The 19,110-nt window shown below is 54.8% G+C and overlaps 1 protein-coding gene across 4 annotated transcripts; it reads right to left on the bottom strand.

Annotated features, from left to right (window-relative positions):
* Positions 1 to 7,226: 7,226 nt before the first annotated feature.
* On the bottom strand, positions 7,227 to 18,627 carry SLC39A3 (solute carrier family 39 member 3). Of its 4 annotated transcripts, XM_075902733.1 has the most exons (4): positions 18,485 to 18,503; positions 14,806 to 14,905; positions 12,710 to 13,046; positions 7,227 to 11,472 (listed from the first exon to the last, which is right to left on the bottom strand). In XM_075902733.1, the coding sequence occupies exons 3-4, from the start codon at positions 12,914 to 12,916 to the stop codon at positions 10,732 to 10,734; spliced, it is 948 nt and encodes a 315-aa protein (XP_075758848.1). In that variant the 5' UTR covers positions 12,917 to 13,046; positions 14,806 to 14,905; positions 18,485 to 18,503; the 3' UTR covers positions 7,227 to 10,731. The 4 variants fall into 4 exon arrangements, with proteins under 4 accessions (XP_075758848.1, XP_075758846.1, XP_006125012.3 ...); XM_075902731.1 differs by lacking the exon at positions 14,806 to 14,905 and having other exon boundaries at positions 18,485 to 18,627; XM_006124950.4 differs by lacking the exons at positions 14,806 to 14,905; positions 18,485 to 18,503 and adding an exon at positions 15,059 to 15,114.
* Positions 18,628 to 19,110: the final 483 nt, after the last annotated feature.

The following is a 19,110-nucleotide window of genomic DNA, read 5'->3' as shown; positions in this document are numbered from 1 at the left end:
AGAGAGCGTCCCCATTGATTGGACGCTCTCTCGCATTTCAGTCGTGATTACTATGGACAGAATGGCCACCAGGGCACCTGTGCTTTTTCCTGGAGGCCTCTTCTTTCAAAAAAACTCTCTCTGCCGCGTCCACACACACCTTTTTCCGAAAAAGCCTTCTTCCTCGTAGAATGAGGTTTACCGCCGTCGGAAAAAACCCTCCGTTCTTCCGCCTTTCTGCTGAAAGAAGGCAATAGCAGTGTGGACGTAAGTATTGTCTTTCTGGACAAACTCTGCAGTGGAGACATACCCTGATGGACGGCAGCAGCAAACTGTGGCTTTGGGGTGAAATTCAGCTGGGGCCGAAGGCCAGCAGGGAGCCTGTAACTCCTTCAACAAGGGTGCAGGTGGTCCCAGGCCTTGCTGCATGGCGGTAAATTTCACCCACGTATGGTAATTTACTAGCCCCCAGCCTTGCCTAGCTCCACAGTGGTGCTGCCAGGGATGCAGATTAGGGAAATGGGGATGGGGGCAGAGGGGTATGGGGATGGGGGGCTTCAGTGCGCATCAGAGGCACCTTCCCCTTGGCAAACCTTGTTTTCTACCTCACTGGGGTTTTCTGGGGCTTCTGCACGGGGGTAAGTGTCACTCACCCTTCGCTAAACTTTTGCACCAATGCACCTTGGAGATGAAAAAAGGCCCAGCAGGCTGGCTTGCCCGGCCTCGTGCGCGGCTCTGCCAACCCACCGACGGTGCCGCTCCGCCCCTGTGGGGTTTGCCGATGTTTTTTTAAAAATACGATGCATTTTTCCCACTGTAGAACCTCTGCATTTACTGCTCCTCACACCCCACTGCACACACAAACACACCCTTCCTCTACCACAACTCAGCAGCAACTCGGGGGAAAGGCGCCCCGTTTTTCCCAAACAAAGGCACCTTCCGGCTCCCGCCAACCCAAGAACATTTCGTCTCCACAGGTGAGTTTCCGGGGCAGTTATAAGCCTGTTGAAAACAAGGAGAAGGGGAAGGGTGGGAAACGGAGGCTGTTTTGTAGCCTTCAGAAAAGTCTGAGGCTCAACAGAGTTCTGGGTAGCATCACCTAGTGGTCAATGCAGTGGAGTCAGGGTCAGGAGACATTGGTGAGTCACTTTTTTGGGATGCTGAAAGGAGTCAATGATGGAGCAGAAATTCCATCCTAGCCTTTAGTGCCCTGTGCCTCAGTTTCCCTGCAAACTGGATAGGACACTTACCTTCCTGTGTGAAAAGCTTTGAGATCTACCCAGGAAAAGTACCTGAGAAGAGTCCAGTCGTGTGATTCTGGTTTCTCTGTCTACGGCCAGCTGGCTCTCTCCAGTGTGTTGTCCAGTCTGGAGGGGCAGGGGGAAGAGGTGAGTCCTCCCAAGCATTTTGGTTTTGTTTTTTAAATTAACAAATACCTCTTCCTGCTGTAACAGTGGCTGCTCTCATTCTCCATCAAAACGTCCAGTGCATCCTCCTGCGCTCTGGGCTTCCGCTTTATCTTGTGGCAATGAGTTCCACTGGCACGTGGCATAAAAAAGCATTTCCTACATCATTGCTTTGAAAAAAAGGTTTTAAAAAACTCCCAAATAATGACCAGAGCTGAACAACATGGATCTGGTGTATATATTTGCAGTGCATATGGGTGTGCTTGTATAGTATGGATGTGCACATATGACCCGGTCCTACATCAAACATAACCATCCTTTTCCAACTTGGGATTGTGGTTTGGCCCTTTTTGTACCCCAGAAAGCTACACCCTCCTATCAGGGCAACTGCCGCTATCCCCAGTAGCATTACTGGTAACAGGCTGAGTGTTTTGAATTACTGGGCTTGGACGTTTTCCCCACAGCGCTACGTGTGCGGGAAATAAACCAGAAATGTGGACTCATGGCCTTACAAATGACGGATGTTGGCATGTAAATGACTAACCGTTTAACCGAAAAGCGGGTGCTTATCGGTTACCGTGTTGGTTACCCGCAGTGAAGCCGCCTCTCCAGGAGCCGGGCGGAGGCGTCATGGTGGCTGGGCAGAATAACGCTAAGATTTGTACTACAGAGCCCGCCACACGGGTACCCTTGGAACCGCTGAGATTTTCACGATTTTTGTTACACGATTTTTACACCTCTATACAACTGAAGCCTTTCTATATAAATGTCTTGTCATTCGTTACTGCCCAGAACTGCGTCTTCGTGCCCTCGTTTCCCCGTGTCCCATACTGCTGGGGTGGCAGTCACCTTCTGGGTTAAGCGGCATGGGGCAGGAAACAGGAGTGGGTAGCGTCTCTGTTCCATGGGTCACCGTGCTGAGGGGTAGCTGCCAGGGATGGACTTGTTTCTTACGGAGGCGGTTTTCCAGAGACCCACTGACCGGCCAGTAACCAATAAATCCAGAATCACGGTGTCAGGATTTGGCGTGGATAGCCGAGCATTGAACGAGGCTGTTCAGAATAACACGGGTCTCGGTTAGGCTAAGTGCCACGGACCCAAATTATGACTGGCACCAACAGGGAATTGGTTTACCCAACCATTTGTAATCACAGTGTAACATTTCATTTCTTCACCAATTTGGTTTTTCCACCTCCCTCCCGCTTCCGTCATGTCGCTTGCTGCTGCTCGCTTGTTGATTTTTATCTTGGTGTTGGTTAAACAGCTGAGCAATGCTCCGCACATTGTACATGGCGTACGGCAACAATCCAACACAGCAACCATCTAGGTTCTTTTACACCGTAGCCAGGTGTAAATGGACTGACTGTAGCTTTCAGCTGATCGCCAACTCAACTGTCCGCATGTGGAAGAGCAAAATGTATTTGGCCAGTCTCTTATGTATAAAGCACTTCATTTGTCTGTTCTTCATGCTTGGGGGGTTCCTTCACTGTATACTGGTATCTTCTGGTGTTTGGGGGTGTGTGTGATAGCGTCTGGTGCCTTTGGGCTGTCTGAAACAGCTTACGTTAGTTAACATAATAAGGGTTTTTTTTGTTTCTGTGACATTTCTTTTGTATTTACTAACCTAAATTCAACAGATTAACTTAGTGTGTTTACAACCCTTTAATAACATAAGCTATACTGCTGCGGTTGTTGGATAAGCATTCATTTTCATGGGAGGTGCGTCACTAATATTTTATTCTAGCAGATTTACCCCGAGTTGCTCAGGTCTGTACCAAAATGAAGGGTTCTGGGGGGAGGGGAGTTTTGGAAAGTAAAAGGAAAATGAGCAACGCTTTATTTAAATGAAAAAAAAAAGAGTGTTCGCTTTATGGAGTTACTTTTTATTTCAGATTTCTTTCAAAAAAGGATTGTTAGATGTTAGACCCTTGATGGAATTACCATTACAAAAATTGACAAATTAAATGTTAATTTTCATTTGGGATTTTAGAAAAAAGGGATTGTTAAAAAAAGTTTAATTTTTAAATAAACGTTTTAAATGGGAATTCCGTCACGTGGATCACCTTTCACGTTCCTTTTTTTCTAAGAAATCCCCAATGAAAATCAGCAACTCCCTGTGGCTCAAGGCAGTGCTATTATCCTGATTTTCAAGATGGGAAACGAGGCCTAGAGAGTCGTGACTTGCCCGGGGTCATCCGGGAAGCCCATGGCTGAGCGGAGCAGACTGCGCTCAAGTCTCCCAAACACTAAGGTTACGTCTACACTGCAGGCTTCTTGCGCAAGAACTGTTTTGCGCAAGTGTTCTTGTGCAAGAGCACGTCCACACTGCCATGTGCTTTTGCACAAGAGTGTCCATGGCAGTGCGGACGCTCTCTTGTGCAAGAAACCCCGGTTGCCCGTCCACACTGCCTTCTTGTGCAAGAGGGCTTATTCCCCATGGGGAGAGGAATAACTCTTGCGCAAGCAGCCCTCTGTTCCAACGCTTTACTGTAAATGTACTTGCGCAAGAACGCATGTGCAGTGTGGATCCTCTGCACGTTTTTGCGCAAGACCGGCTGTTCTTGTGCAAGAAGCCTGCAGTGTAGACATAGCCCAAGGGTTGGGCTAGACTGCGGCGCTATTTCGGGATGCCGGAGGTTCTGCGTCTTTCCAACCAGCCTGTGATTTCGAAATAACGGGCCAGCTATTCCGACATCCCTGTAAACCTCATTTCAATCCACATGTAAGTCAAGGACACCCACTTTGCTGTCACCAGAGGACTGGATACGTTCCAAGCACGCACCTGCGCCCGGCCTCAGCTTTTCAGCAGGGATCCCGATTGCCGGCAGGGAGTCCTTCCAGGGTAACACCACAGGAGACGGGAGGGGCCACCTAGAGCTATGTAGACAGTTTCCAATGAGAGCACCAGAGCAACTCTTCTTCTGGTCGTCGTGCTGCCCGCAGCGGGGCCTGCTGCCAGCTGCTACCCCAGAGTTCTCAGCCAGACGCTGCTCAGGGCGGCCAGGCTGCCTGGACAGGCAACCACAGCGCCCCGCGCCTCTCAGCGCCAGCCGTTTTTCTGGGCGTTACTAGGACCGAACAGTGGACTGAGATCAAGGCTCCATCCTGCCCGGCAGCGCCCAGACAGCAAGAGGGTCTTTGTCCCCAACAACATACGGCACCGACAGACAAGCCAATGGGTGGGTGGGAGAGGGGATGACTTGCCTGGGGACACCCACTTGCTCAGTGGCAGAGCTGGGAAAGGAACCCAGTTGCTCACGGGAAACGCGCGCCCCCCAGCACCACGTGGCTGTGAAGCTGCCTCTCGGGGGTGGGAGCTGGCGGTTGGGGGAGGGGTGGATTCTTTTTAGAAATCTCTTCAAAACTCGGAGGGACCTGAGCGCAGCCCGGAGCCCAGTCGGGCAGGAGGCGGCTCTCGCTGCGTGAAGGAAGCGGAGCCGGGGAAGAAGCCGAGGGCGGCAGGCCTCGTTCTGCGGAGGGCCCGCAAGCTCCCACCCCGGGGGACTGGGCTCGCTAGGCTGCTCAGCGCCTCTCAAAATCCCCGCCCGGGGACCGGATGACTCACGCCAGCGCTGGCGCCACGGCAATTAAAATCTGCAGCTGCTATTAATAGCTGCCTGGCCAGCGCTGAATGAGCGCGGCCCCCACGCAGCTGTCAGCCCAGCTCCCATTGAGAAACACGGGCGCGGAACGGCCCAGGGCCAGCTGGGAGGGGCTGCCGCATCCTGGGGAGACTCCTCCCTGGAGAGGGGACGCCAGGCTCCTGCTGGGGACGCCATGCTTGCGAGGGAGGAGAGGCAGGGGCCGCTGGAGGCGGGAGGACAGGCTCTTCCTCTCCCACTGACCCAGGGCCAGGAGGCGGGTCCCCTGCATGCGGATTAGTCCTGGCCTTTTGTTGTTCGGCTGTCGCAGGCCGGAGCGGCATGAGCCGAACGGTCGTTCATTAAAACACGAACTCGAGGCTCCTTGGTCATTTAAACGAGCTTCCCCCCCCCCCCCCCCGCGGCTCCGGCCGGAGGGAATCCCGCTCGCCGCTTGGGGAAGCGCGTTGGATTCCACCAGGAACGTCCCCTCCCTACCCCGACGCCTGGGCGCACCAGCCGGCTTGTGTTCCGCCTGTACAGCGCCTAGCGCCTAGCTGCCGCAGCGCAAAGAAATCACCAGCACTGTATCAGAGCACCCTAGGGCTGGAAGAGACCTCAGGAGTCATCAAGGCAGGACCAATCCCAACTCAATCAACCCAGCCAGGGCTGTGTCAAGCCGAGACTGAAACACCTCCAGGGATGGAGACTCCACCCCCTCCCTAGGGAACCCAGCCCCATGCGCTGCCCCAGCTGCTCTTCAATTTACTCTCGACCTGGTGGGCTAATTTGCCTGGCCCTGTGCCTGGGACAGTCCCAGTCGCACAGAGGCGCTATGGACACACCCAGAGGAGAAGGGGAGCCGTGTGCCAGCCCCCACGAGCCAAATTCCTGCCTGGGTCAAGCAGACACAGCTCCATGGAAAGCAGGTGTGAACCGAGGCAGTGTGAGAGGCCCAGGGTGTAAATCTGGAATTGGGCCACAGCTGGGGAGGCTCAGCCAGTGCTGGGCCCCTTGACCCGACGTGAAATGCACACGCAGTGAGGCAAAGGGCACGTGCACGTCCCCAGCACGGTGGAGCAGGCGGAGCAACCCAGAAACCCGAAGAGCAGAACAGATGCAACGAATCAAGAAAAGAGCCAAGTGTCTTGGGAGCAGGGGCCCACTTTCCGCATTTCCCACCCAAAGCATCACCCTCCACCTGATAACCGCACGGGGCCCTCTCGGCCAGCCAATAAATATTCCCAACACACACGCCCGGATCATTGTGGAGCACAGCAGAGTCAGAGGGGCTGAGCTTAGTGTTTTTAGCAGCCCTGAACCACCTGCAAAATGCACCCCTTCCATCAGCTCGACGGGAACCCAAGGAGGAAGGACGAACGACCAGCCCTGCACACCCCAAGCCCAGCTCCAGCTCCGAGGGGCCCCCCTGCAGGAACATTAACAGGTACCTGTCTTCCTAGGATGTATGAATACGATATGAATGGAGCCTGTCTCTCTCCTAGAGCTGGGAGGCACCTTGCAAGGTCGTTGAGTCCAGTCCCCTGCCTTCACAGCAGGACCAAGTACCATCCCTGACAGCTTTTTGCCCCAAATGGCCTCCTCGAGAATTGAACTCACAACCCTGAGATTAGCAGGCCAATGAGCTATCCATAAGCTACCCCTCCTTTGGACGGCATGTTGGTTCCCGTTGTCACCTGATAATCCCCCCTCCCTCCAGCCCAGCTGTGCTTCCAGCGGGTCCCCACAAACACAAACGAGTTGGGTTCGTTGGCTCCCGGCAAGCGCAGCTTTCTACCCTTCTCATGGGGGGACAGGGGCCTCGGGCAGCGGCGTCGCCTAGCCTCGCTAGGAGCTTCCCCTCGCAGGATTTCTGTCCCTGGCCAAGGGAGCCGGAGAGCTGGAATTGAGCCCACAGCAGCGGGACTTGGCAAGTCACCCGAGGGGCAGACGGGTACCACGGGCTCTGTCCAGCCACTTTCCTCTGCTGTCAACACAATCGCTTCCAACAGCGCCCCCCGCGCGAGAATTTTAAACCGTATCCGCCTCTCTCGCTACCCCAGCAAGCTGAAAGTGCCTTTTGCTACCAGCACGGCGTCCACTCCAAGATTTGCCCGTCCTGAGCGGAGGCCCCTGGACATCACCGAGTTCTTTTAAAGACACCTCATGGCTAGGGCTGTCTGGTGTTAGGATTTGAACCCGGCCCCTCTGTTATGAGAGAACCATCTCAGGCCAGAGTGACCGAAGGGGGCAGGGAGGATCAAGGAGGGGGCTTGGACGCTAGGGGGGTAGACGGGCCACAAGCGAATTTCCCCACAGAAAGTTCCCCAAGGCAGAGACAACAATCTAACACACCCAGCAAGGCTCAGGGGTCAAACACGCCTTTAAATCCAGGGCGCCCTGATTTTCTAACCCGGGACCTAGATCCGTCCCATGGCAGACGAGTGTCTTGGTACCAACATTGCTATTTACAACCACTGCCCCCAGTTATAAAGGTCACAGCTGTGGCGGCCTAGCCCTTGGTTAAAGATGCGTCTGTCTCTTCTTCCGAGGAGTCTATCGGAGGCCGTTGCCGCACCCTCGCCGTGCCCCTTTCACAAGTATCCACGTCGCACGTGACACAAGCGGGTAGACGGAGCCGCGCCGTGCTCGAGAATTCACTTTCCACCGAGCCCTTCTCGGGACTGGGCGGTCTCAAACTCCGAGCAGTTTCTAGTCAACTAATTGCATTGGTGTCGCTCAGACACGTTACCCCAGAGCACAGTGGTGTATGGTGAGGGAGCAGGGTCGGCCAGCGTGCCTGGGTAGCAACCCTCACCCGGGCCCACGCCGGAGACAGATCACAACTTCGCGATGCCCCAGCGTGCTTGGTGGTTTGTCCCTGAACGGCAGCCCCCACTTTGTGATGGGATGTGTGCGGAATTGGGGCTGATACTTGAACAATAAGCTGTTTTAAAACAACGCCAAAGGGGTACAGTTCACTCGCCCTTTAATAGAAGGTTCATCTCGGGTAGCTGACTAGCGGACGCGCCGTCTGCCCTGCCAAGGGGATGGTTCTAGTCCCTAACGGGTTCTCTTTCTCTCTCTCTCACCACAGCCCTGCTCCCAAACTGACGGGCCTTGGGAGAAATCAAGTATTTACGAGAGAGACGAACAAAGTCGTTCTTCCTAGTCTGGGCGAGGACAGGAACTGCCGTTTGCTTCGCCTTCTTCCCAGGGCTAGTTCTACATTCGACCATCAGCCCTTTAGGCGTCATGGGGTAACATCTACACTACAAAGAAAAGCCCGGGGGGGGAGGGGAGTCTCTGAACCTGGGTCAGTTGACTCTGGCTTGCCGGGGGCGGGCCATGGGGCTAAAACGAGCACCGTAGACGTTCTTGACAGAAGAATCCCGCAGGCTACAACCTGGGGGTTTCGGCTCCTTCCAGGAAAGAGCTGATGGCAGACGGGAGATCCGACTTCTCCAGGTCACGTCACCCCCAAACCCACAGCCCCAGTCACAGGGCATCAGGGAGGATCCCAAACGGGGAAGAGGAAGAAAACCAAATGCTCTTGACCAATTGAGTAGGTACTCTGACCCCGCCCACTGCCACTGCCTTGAACGGATGAACAAGCACGGTGAGACGGGCCCCCGGCCTCGCTGGTTTCACCTCAAACACAGCAGGGTCCGTTCTCAGCGCACATTCTAGCGCTAACACTCAGCCCTTCCGCAGCAGGGACACTGACTGGCTAACTCTCCCAGCACCCCCGGGGGCAGAAGGAGCAGCAGCCCCTTTTCACAGGCGGGAAAGACTTCCCCATGGTCACTGGCAGCCTGTGGCTGTCAGAATTCAATTGGGATCGTCAAGGCCCATGAGCCTGGCCTCAGTCCCCACTGTGGTGACGATTTAAGATCTAAACCCAACTGACTGATCCCCCGATACAGGGCCAAGGTGGCACGAGAGCAGGAAATTCACAGTCTGCGGCATCACCCCCCTGCCGAGCACATTCCCTCGCCACCCGTGTTCCGCAGCTGTTGTGCAGTTTTCGCATCCAAGTGCGCGGTTTTACAAGCAAAACAGGAAGCAGCTCTTAGAAATACGTCTCGCCACGAAGGCTCCGAAGAGGCCAGCGCGAAGGGTGAGCCGCAGAAGCGGCAGGCTCGGCTGTGATCGCGGCGTGGGAGCCAGATCTCCCTTTGGCGACTAGCGGGAGATAAACGAGACAAGTTTAGTGCTGCTTGCCAGCCATTCTGTATTTGGGAACCAAACTGACACATTAAGGGTATTTTAATTGGCCCTTGCTAAATGGTGTCATCTAAAGCTACAATCACCCATCCCCCCAGCTTCTTCAAAGATTAATTAACTCTGATGTTCTGCAGCAATTAAAACATTGGTCGCCAGACACCATCAGTTGGTCCTTGTCAGTCACCATATGGGACAGACGTGCCAGGTGCTGGCTGCAAATCCTGCGCTCGATGGGACTGTCCGTGGGCTCATTCTGGGTCCTTGCGGAGTGTGAGCGCGGGGAGAGTTACTGCCGTCTTGTTGGCTTGGACAGGGCAGGCACAGAGGACGAGGCTGCGGTAAGCCCTTATTAACATTCTGTCAATGCAGCCGCAGGATTCAACTCGCCTCTCGGAAGCCTGCGATTTTCCTGCAGCCGCATGTGATTACAACACACGAACTTCCAGGGCCCTGGAGGGAGTGTTATTGCCTTACGATTTGCAGAGCAAAACTGATGGACATTTTGAGATCGCCTGCCCGTCTCCCCCGAGCGCACGTGCACACACACAGGAGGGACGCCACGGACTGAGAGTCTGCTCTCAGGATTAAAGGAGGGAGCCCCCACGTCCAATAGTCGGATCTGAAGTCCAGCGACACTGCCCACAGCGTCCCCAGAAGCAAAGTCTCCATCTGGCAAGGGCAGAGGAAGTTCTGCCTGTACTGAACCAGCCGTTCATTCCCGGAGCAGGCTGAGACAGAAGTGACCGTGGTAGCCCAGACGCCATGGCTTTGGGAGTCATTTCGGATCCATCCCAGTGTGGCCCAAACTCCACCTCAGACCACGTAAACGAAGGGCCAGACAAGAGTCGTGGAACGCGACCCGTGGGAAGAAAAAGGGCTCTGGGCTGTTTCTCTGATTGATCTCTGAGGAACCGTAACAACCCAATGGACGTTTCTGGGTTAACAGAAGCTCTGCCAGCAGAGCGGCCTGGCCGAAATCACACTTAAAAGACATCTGCATCCCCGAATGGTGGGTATTTTAGGTAGTTAACACCAGGCAGGTTTCTATTCAAAACTGGCCCAGGCGGCTTAGTGCTGACTTGTGAGCCAATACCCCGGCCTGCGCTCTGTCCTATTTCTCCCATTACTTCCCCGCCCTGGAACCAGAAATTGAAGGAGACCCAGTGAAGTCAGGGGACCCTGCGGGGGGAGGGGAGGAAATCTCTAGACACATGGCAGAACGAAGAGCTAACGAGGTCCCTGGTGGCAACGTTACAAGCAGCAACTTCGCCACGGCCCCCCCCGATCTCTGCACAAACTTGCCCATCTGATTTTCCAACGGGGGGCCCCTCCATGCCATGATGTGGAGCCTGTTTGGACCTGCCCCAACCGCATTCCCTTTGCACCCCCAGGGAACAGTTCTCTGCTTGCCAGGTCGATGTTTAAACACCTCCCAGGGGCTGTTTCTCAGCCTCCCGCCTCGGCTGCGAAGGGGTCTTGCGCTCGGCCCCACTGGCGGATGGGGAGGCGCCGGGGTTGCCCGCCCGCCGCGCCCGCTGTCACCACTTGAAAAAGACGAGCACCGCCAAGGCCGTGTAGCCCAGCACCAGAGAGAGGACCTTTAGCAGGCGGTCGTTTTTATCCTCCAGCTCCTTTGCCAGGATCTCAAAGAAGGTGACGAACAAGAAAGTGCCCGCGGCGATGCCCTGCAGCAGCACGGAGGCCACGCTGCTGGCCACGTTCTCGGCACTCTCGATGCCCATGCCGATCCCGATGCCCAAGGGAATCATCAAACTCACCGTCAGGGCCAGCTTGGCAGCATCCTTCAGCGTCAAGCAGATCTTGGCCATGCTGACACCCAGCGCCACAGCCACCAGCGTCTCGTGGATGGCCACGCCCACAAAGAGGCTCATGACTTTGCTGCCCTCCTCCTGGAGGCCCAGGGCTAGGCCCTCAAAGATGGAGTGGGCAGACAAGGCGAACACCAGGCTGAAGAGCCGCCAGGGGCTGGCCTGGGAGAGCTCCTGGACGTTCAGGCCGTGGCTGTGGGCGTGGTGGCTGTGCTCGTGGTAGAGCGCGCGCCCTCGGGAAGAGGCAATGAAGGGGCTCTCGTATTCCGAGTCGCTCCCGACGTCGGAGCCGGCGTTGAAGGTCTCCAGGTCGATGAAGGAAGGCTTCTCCTTCCGAAAGGTCAGGATGAGCTGCTCCACAAACACGGTCATGAAGAAACCCACCAGCATGATGGTCTCGGCCAGGGGATAATCTGTGGTCACGTTCCCCAGCTTGAGGACTTCTTGGAGCTGGAACACAGGAAAAGGGCAGCTGCCGTGAAACTGGCTGCACCATTCGAAAGGACACGGGGGGAGGGGCGGGGGGGACAGACTCCTCCCTAAGTTTTACACGGTCTTAGTGGAAAGGCCGGAAGCGCAGCAGGTCCCAAGCACGGGCGCCGCCAGGATACATCCGGTGTGGGCCCGGGGGCTCTGGGATCCCGTGGCGTCGGTCTACTGGGGCAAAGTGTAATCGGCAAAGGAACGGGGACTGCCTCGTTTCACAGCGAGGAGTCTGGCGTTGAAGGCGGCCCATACGTGCGCTTAGGGACAAGGGTCAGAAGTCCCGACGAGGCCTGCAGCTGAAACGGCACCAGCTGGCAAAGCAGAGGGTTAGTCCATCGAGATGGGAGCCTCCTGAACACACTGGGAAGCTCTGGCCTATGGCACCGTTATTAGGGATGTTAAATAGCGGTTCATTGAATAGTCGAGTAACCTCATGAATTTGGATCAGTGACTCAACTCTAGTCTCTGGGAATCTGGCTGGCAGCCAGTGCGCTCCGGCCTCGCTCCTGAGGAGCCCCCTGCCAGTACCAGAGGTAGCAGTGTGGGGTGCCAGGTGGGAGCTGGTCCGCAAGGGGAGCCAGTTTAAAAACCAACTCCCCTTGTGGACCGGCTGCCTGTCGCCATGTGCTGCTGCCTCTGATAAAGAGGCAGCAGCATGCGGTGGCAGCAGCCCCTGTCCAGGGGCATGTCTAAGTTCCTGGACCCAGGGCAAGCCAAAGCTGAGCCTGGCTGCTGGGGGTGGTGGGCGGGGGGGGAGGGCAAGGGAATGCATGTAGTCTATAGCATTAACCTATAAGCTTTTGTTTATCAGTTATTCGACTACACTATTACAACCCTAACCGTTATCGTACTGAACATCTGCAAGCAGTATCATCTAAGGCCACATCTTCATTGCTGTGATCGATCTTCCGGAGTTCGACTGAGTGAGTCTAGTTGAGACTCACTGAACTGAACTCAGAGGGCGCCTCGCAAGGAGTAACGGGAGCGTTTGCTCCCGCCGGCTTCCCGCTGTGGGGAAAACCTGAAACAAGGGACGGAATGAACGTAGCTGGAGTTGCGTATCTTGAGTCGACCTTCCCTTTCACTGTAGGCCTGGCCTAAGCACAGAGGGCTTTCCCAAATCCCCATGTCAGACCTGCAAGGTCTATCAGGAGTCACTACGGCTGCAAAACAAAGCCCCAGAGAGTTTGCCCACGGCTACCTTTGCTCGTACGGCGGGGAGCAAGGCGTTGAAGCAGGTGGCCAGGAAGACCCCTCCTCCAAAGGAATTGCAGAGGGCAATGACCTTTTGGGAGCGATGAGCTTTCTCATAATCTGCTTCTATGATCTTGACGGGCAGGAGGGACCCGAGCAGCATGAGGAAAAAGACCCCCAGCAGGCACAGAACTTTGGCGGCTTTAATATTCATCTTGTCTCCTTGGGGAAGACCCCGCCAGGGACTCTTTGGAAAGTGAGTTTGTTGGCGTCCTTCAGTTACTTTAATTGTTACATCAGCATTAAGACAAGCATCCGGAGAAGCGTGGTTCCGAGGCCACCAGCTGTGGAAAGGAGCGAGAGAAATGATATTTTCCAATGCTGATAAATAGCGCTAACAGCTAATATAGCTCCTTTCATTCTAAACTTGCATTTCAGCCCATATACAGGAATTACTTCACTCCCCACTGAAATGGAGCCATCTCGAGGCTGGAGGGAAGCCAATAACCAGCGCACACAAACAGGAGTAAGCAAATAAAAGGAACAATTTTCAAAGTGAGGACACAGGCCACTTACATGATCTTCAATACTGAATACAGACAGCCTTTGTTTTAAGGCACCCTCTGAGAGACTCGGCCACCGTAAAATGCACAGAACTTAGGTACCAGTCCTGCAACTGGATCCCCATAGGCTGAACTTCATAGCCATCCAAATCCAACAGCAGCATAAGGTTTTAATTAGGCCACCCTGGAAGACTATTACATCACCTATGTAGTTATGTTGTGGAAATTACACTTTTTAAAGCCCACCATTTATGTGGTTTTCTTTTTAAATTTCACATAGCTGATCAGTTTCAGATTCTTATGCCTGTATTGCAGTGTTGCTATGGTTGGGCTGAAAATCCTGGGGCAATGTTTGGGCTGCCAGTTGTGCAGGTAAATAGCTGGATTATTTGAAGAGCTTGTTTTAATTAAATGAATACGCAGTCCCAAAGCCACAGGTATTGTTAGATTTTGAAATATGATTATATTTGTTTGGCAAAAACCTAAACCAAACCTAAACCCTCTGTGTATCCCCCTTTAAAGGGAAGCCTTAGGCAGATATTCACTGTTTATTCTTTATTTTCTCAGAGCACAAAAAAACAAATGGGTGAAAGAACAAACAGATGGTAGCTTCACAGAAGACACAGATGTAAAACTCAAAATCCCTGGATTATGATGAACATTTTACTCTGAAACCTCCAAGATTTCCCCCCTCGCGGCATATGCAGCCAGTATTTTACAAAGCACATTACAAGAAGAAATAGGTAAAATTAAGATTAAACATTTTTAAAGGTATACTGCCATTGATGGTGTTTTCCTCGAGGTCTAGAAATTACAAAGAAGTACAATTATGATTGTAGCTGATTTCCCTTAGCTAATACACCAAACTAAATTACAAAGTCAAGTCAATGGTACATTGAAAAGTTCTCACTCATTAATCTGAACCACTTCACTTTAATGAATGAAGACAAAATGTTTGTAGCCATACCAATGCTCAAACCAGTGATGGACAAGGTAGATAATCGATACCTAGTTGGACCAGCAAAAGAGACTGAAACCAAAAAAACTTTGGAGCAAAAGATTTCCCTGAGTGGTAGGTGAGAATGTTTATCATCACCTTTATTTGTGTGTATTGGTCTGGATTATTCTACACTTTGGTTAATTTTAAAAAAAATTAAATGGCTGTGGAGCTGATAAAAGGGTTTAGGGGCTATTTGTACAAATCCAACCCCAAGCCAGTAGCAACTTAAAGGGGTTACTGTCTGAGGGTTGTCTGGCAGCATGTGTGACGTGAGCTGATGGATCTCAATCAAGTTCTCAGCAGAGAGGCATGTCCAATCATGAGGAAATACCTCTCCAGCGAGTGGGACAAGTGGATCCATTTTCAAACTTAGCAGAGATGCCAAAGAGCAAACAAATGCAGAGACAGAACTCCTCTGTCGTGGTTCCAAGGTGGCCCAGGCAGGTCAGGGCTTAGGTACACTGCCAGTTAAGTTTGATCTGCCACTACATCTGTTGTACCTGATCTGTAGCTACAGCAGCGGTCTCAAACTCAATTTACCTGCAGGGCAGTGCCAGTCCTCAAATCCTCCTAGCAGGACAATAATGTTGCTGAAGATGGTGTTTGAAAAAAGTTTTCTTCTATTTTTTATTTCAAATTTCTTAGAAATAAAAAAAAAATCTGTCATACAACTTTATACAATTCCTCGCCTGCCAGAGTTTTTAGCGTTTGCCAGACTGTGATTTCAAGAAGCCATTCTCTTTTGGGACAGGCGGATTCATGAGTTTTGAACTCTTGGGGTTGGCAAAAGTACCTGCAAGTTGATTGTGTCTCCTGCTGCGTCCAGGAGTCCATATAGAAACCAAGATCCTACAAAAGACCTGCAACTGAGTCCTTCCTGACACCCCCATGTCCTTGCACCGGGATACCCCCTCCCAGTAACATGTTCATCCTCGCACTGTGATCCCCACCCGACTAGGGTAACCGAAAGTGAAACCCACCAGCCCCACCCTGCCGGCAGTGTCAGCTCAGGTGGGCTGCCTGGACCAGCGGGACCAGCATGGTTTCCTGGACTGAGCAACATACTCTGAAGCCAGGACCATGTGAGCACAGAGGGCCTGGTTGCCACTGGGAGCCATGTGCACGAGTGAGTCTCCATGCCATCCCCCACTCACCCTTCCCCAGGCCAGCAGCTGTGTGGTCCTGATTAAATACATTTTTCAAAATATTTTGCAGGCCAGATTGGGGAAGAACTCAGGCTGTAGATGGCCCACAGGCCAGGAATTAGAGACCCCTGAGCTAGAGAGAACTTTATTCCCCAGAGTTGTCAATCCAGCCAGCACAGCAAATCACCTGAGGAAAATATCTTCCCCAATGAATGTGTATCAAACCAAACTAAAGGTATCATATTCAACATTAGCAGTCTTACCTATATTGAACTACATTGAAATTAATGGGTAGCAGGTTTGAAACGAATAAAAGAAAGTTCTTCTTCACACAGCGTGTAGTCAACCTGTGGAACTGTGAAGTCTAGGACTATAATAGAGTTTAAAGAGAAGCTAGATAATTTCATGGAGGTTAGGTCCATAAAAGACTATTAGCCAGGGGATAAAATGGTGTCCTTGGCCTCTGTTTTTCAGAGGCTGGAGAGAGATGGCAGGAGACAAATCGCTTGATCATCGCTTGATCATTGTCTTCGGTCCACCCTCTCTGGGGCACCTGGTGCTGGCCACTGTTGGTAGACAGGATACTGGGCTAGAAGGACCTTTGGTCTGACCCAGTACGGCCGTTCTTATGTTCTTATGTAATTAGCAATCAAAGTTCACAGAGGATTCTGAATACACAAAAGCGACGAGGAGTCCTGTGGCACCTTATAGACTCACTTCAGTTAGTCTATAAGGTGCCACAGGACTCCTCGTCGCTTTTGCAGATTCAGACTAACACGGCTACCCCTCTGATATCTGAATACACATGCACTCTAGCTGGAAACACCTTTAGTTTCTTTGGAGCAACGTACAACCTTTTAAGAACAGTGTAGAATATTTTCCTTTCGGAGTTGCCATGGTTCTAATAGCAGAGGGGAATTACCATTTTGTAGATAATTTCTCCTGGAACAAAATCATTGGTTGTAACATTGTACCAGACTCAAAGACTGCTTTAATGCCTCCCCAAAAGGTGCATGAGATCTGGACCAGTGGTGTCTTGATAAAAGAGATAGTGACGAACAAAGTTTGACATTTTTAAAGGCTTTGCCCTCCAGGACCAAGTCATGATGATGTTTTGATCATGCTTATGTGGTCATACAAACAAGACCAACCTGGGATCTCTGAAAACACTTGGGAATGTTTCTCACAGGCAGCCTAACAAATTGGGTACAACGTGGCAAACTTAGATTGAACAGCTCTCTGCCAGAGAACGGGTACTCCGGCCTTCCCAGGTAATCAAAAATGCTGACCCAAGACAGGAGGGATGGAACCCCACTTGCATGTTGTAGCAGCAGCTGCTAGTCCCTTATTCGGGGGGCTACTCTCCGCCGAGCTTTGCTGCCTTTCTAGGACATTGTTCTGGTCAGGACATTGCACCATCCCCCTGCACCCAAAGTAAGGCTGGAACGGTCTTACAGCCCTGTCAGCCTTGGGATGTGGGAGAAAATCCCACCCAGCTCACACAACTGGGCCATAGCCAGATAAAGTCACCTCTTTTTGCATCCGGCTGGCAGGGCCTGACCCCTGCCTTTGCCACCCCCCATCCCCTCAAACGGGCCCCACGGTCCCTAGTGCCAGGCTCCCCCAGCACCAAGGCTCTCGCCTGCCCAGGGTCCCAGAGAGCTGCTGGGTCTCTGCCTCCCACAGGGTCCTAGTCCCCCAAATCCTCTAATGGCCCATCCTTAGGCTCCCCCCCACAACCTCCTCCCCCCAGGATCCCCCACCTGAGCTCCCCTCCAGCCCCCTCCTCCCACCTGACCCTCCCAGGACCCCCACCTGAGCTCCCCTCCCCTCGCCTGACCTGACCCCTCCCCCCAGGGTCCCCACCTGAGCTCCCCTCCAACCCCCTCCCCCACCTGACCCCTCCCCCCAGGGTCCCCACCTGAGCTCCCCTCCAACCCCCTCCCCCCAGGGTCCCCACCTGAGCTCCCCTCCAACCCCCTCCCCCACCTGACCCCTCCCCCCAGGATCCCCCACCTGAGCTCCCCTCCAACCCCCTCCCCCACCTGACCCCTCCCCCCAGGATCCCCCACCTGAGCTCCCCTCCAACCCCCTCCCCCCACCTGACCCCTCCCCCCAGGATCCCCCACCTGAGCTCCCCTCCAACCCCCTCCCCCACCTGACCCCTTCCCCCAGGATCCCCCACCTGAGCTCCCCTCCAACCCCCTCCCCCACCTGACCCCTTCCCCCAGGATCCCCCACCTGAGCTCCCCTCCAACCCCCTCCCCCCACCTGACCCCTCCCCCCAGGATCCCCCACCTGAGCTCCCCTCCAACCCCCTCCCCCCACCTAGCCCCTCCCCCCAGGATCCCCCACCTGAGCTCCCCTCCAACCCCCTCCCCCACCTGACCCCTCCCCCAGGATCCCCCACCTGAGCTCCCCTCCAACCCCCTCCCCCACCTGACCCCTTCCCCCAGGATCCCCCACCTGAGCTCCCCTCCAACCCCCTCCCCCCACCTAACCCCTCCCCCCAGGATCCCCCACCTGAGCTCCCCTCCAACCCCCTCCCCCACCTGGCCCCTCCCCCAGGATCCCCCACCTGAGCTCCCCTCCAACCCCCTCCCCCCACCTAACCCCTCCCCCCAGGATCCCCCACCTGAGCTCCCCTCCAACCCCCTCCCCCACCTGGCCCCTTCCCCCAGGATCCCCCACCTGAGCTCCCCTCCAACCCCCTCCCCCACCTGACCCCTCCCCCAGGATCCCCCACCTGAGCTCCCCTCCAACCCCCTCCCCCACCTGGCCCCTCCCCCAGGATCCCCCACCTGAGCTCCCCTCCAACCCCCTCCCCCACCTGGCCCCTCCCCCAGGATCCCCCACCTGAGCTCCCCTCCAACCCCCTCCCCCACCTGACCCCTCCCCCAGGGCCCCCACCTGAGCTCCCCTCCAACCCCCTGAGTGCTCCTCTAAGCCCCGCCCTCACCTGTCTGTCACGCCCATCCCCCCCATATCACCCCTCGCCCTCCGCGCTGCCCCCACACCCCGTCGGGCGCCCCACGCTCCCGCCCCGGGTTCCGGGACGGCCCCGCCTGACTTACCCGCGGGATCTCCGGCCGGCTCCTGCCCCGGTGACCCCGAACACCGAGCCCCGCCCTTTCCGGAGAAGCCCGCCTGGGATTGGCTGCTGGTGACGACAGGGGAGAAACCGCCGTGGCTCACTGGCGGAAGCGGATGCCGATCAGCGCCTTTGGCCACGCCCCCCCCATGAGAACAGGAAAACGCCCCCTCCCTCCCCGTGTCAGCGTGCGACGCTCAGAGCGGCCCGACGAGAAACAAGCGCCCGCGGGGAGACGTTCCGGGGCCTGTTCTGGAGGCCGCAGCGCTGTCCGGGGCACTTAGTGCTGAAGGCGGCCTGGGGGCAGCGGGCCTGGGCCCTGCTGCAGCCCCCGCCCCGGAGGGTGTCCACTGGCAGGGGGCTCAGGGGTGGGGGCAGGGATGGGAACCTTCAACCCCCTAACCGGCACCCCGCTTGTCACACGCAGGGGGGCTGCTCCAGCCCCGGGGGGCAGGGGACAGGGGCCACCCCACACAGGCTGCTCTGGTTGGACCCAAGCAGCCCCCACCTGCAGCAGGGAGGGATTCCAACCTGGTGGAGTAGGCCCTTGCTTACCCTTTAATGGGTTAACCAGTTAATGTTTGATGGTTTAGCCAATTAAATGGGATT

This window comes from Pelodiscus sinensis, chromosome 19, assembly GCF_049634645.1.
Source record: "Pelodiscus sinensis isolate JC-2024 chromosome 19, ASM4963464v1, whole genome shotgun sequence".
Classification (NCBI taxonomy): domain Eukaryota; kingdom Metazoa; phylum Chordata; order Testudines; family Trionychidae; genus Pelodiscus; species Pelodiscus sinensis.
This window is presented reverse-complemented; position numbering and strand designations above follow the sequence as displayed.

Excerpts from the sequence above, each read along its gene's own strand:
- SLC39A3 (XM_006124950.4), bottom strand. The coding sequence starts at position 15,099 with ATGGACTCCTGGACGCAGCAGGAGACACAATCAACTTGCAG. Across the intron at positions 13,047-15,058 it reads GAGACACAATCAACTTGCAG|CTGGTGGCCTCGGAACCACG; the intron begins GTACTTTTGCCA and ends TCCTTTCCACAG. Across the intron at positions 11,473-12,709 it reads TCCCCGCCGTACGAGCAAAG|CTCCAAGAAGTCCTCAAGCT; the intron begins GTAGCCGTGGGC and ends CCTGTGTTCCAG.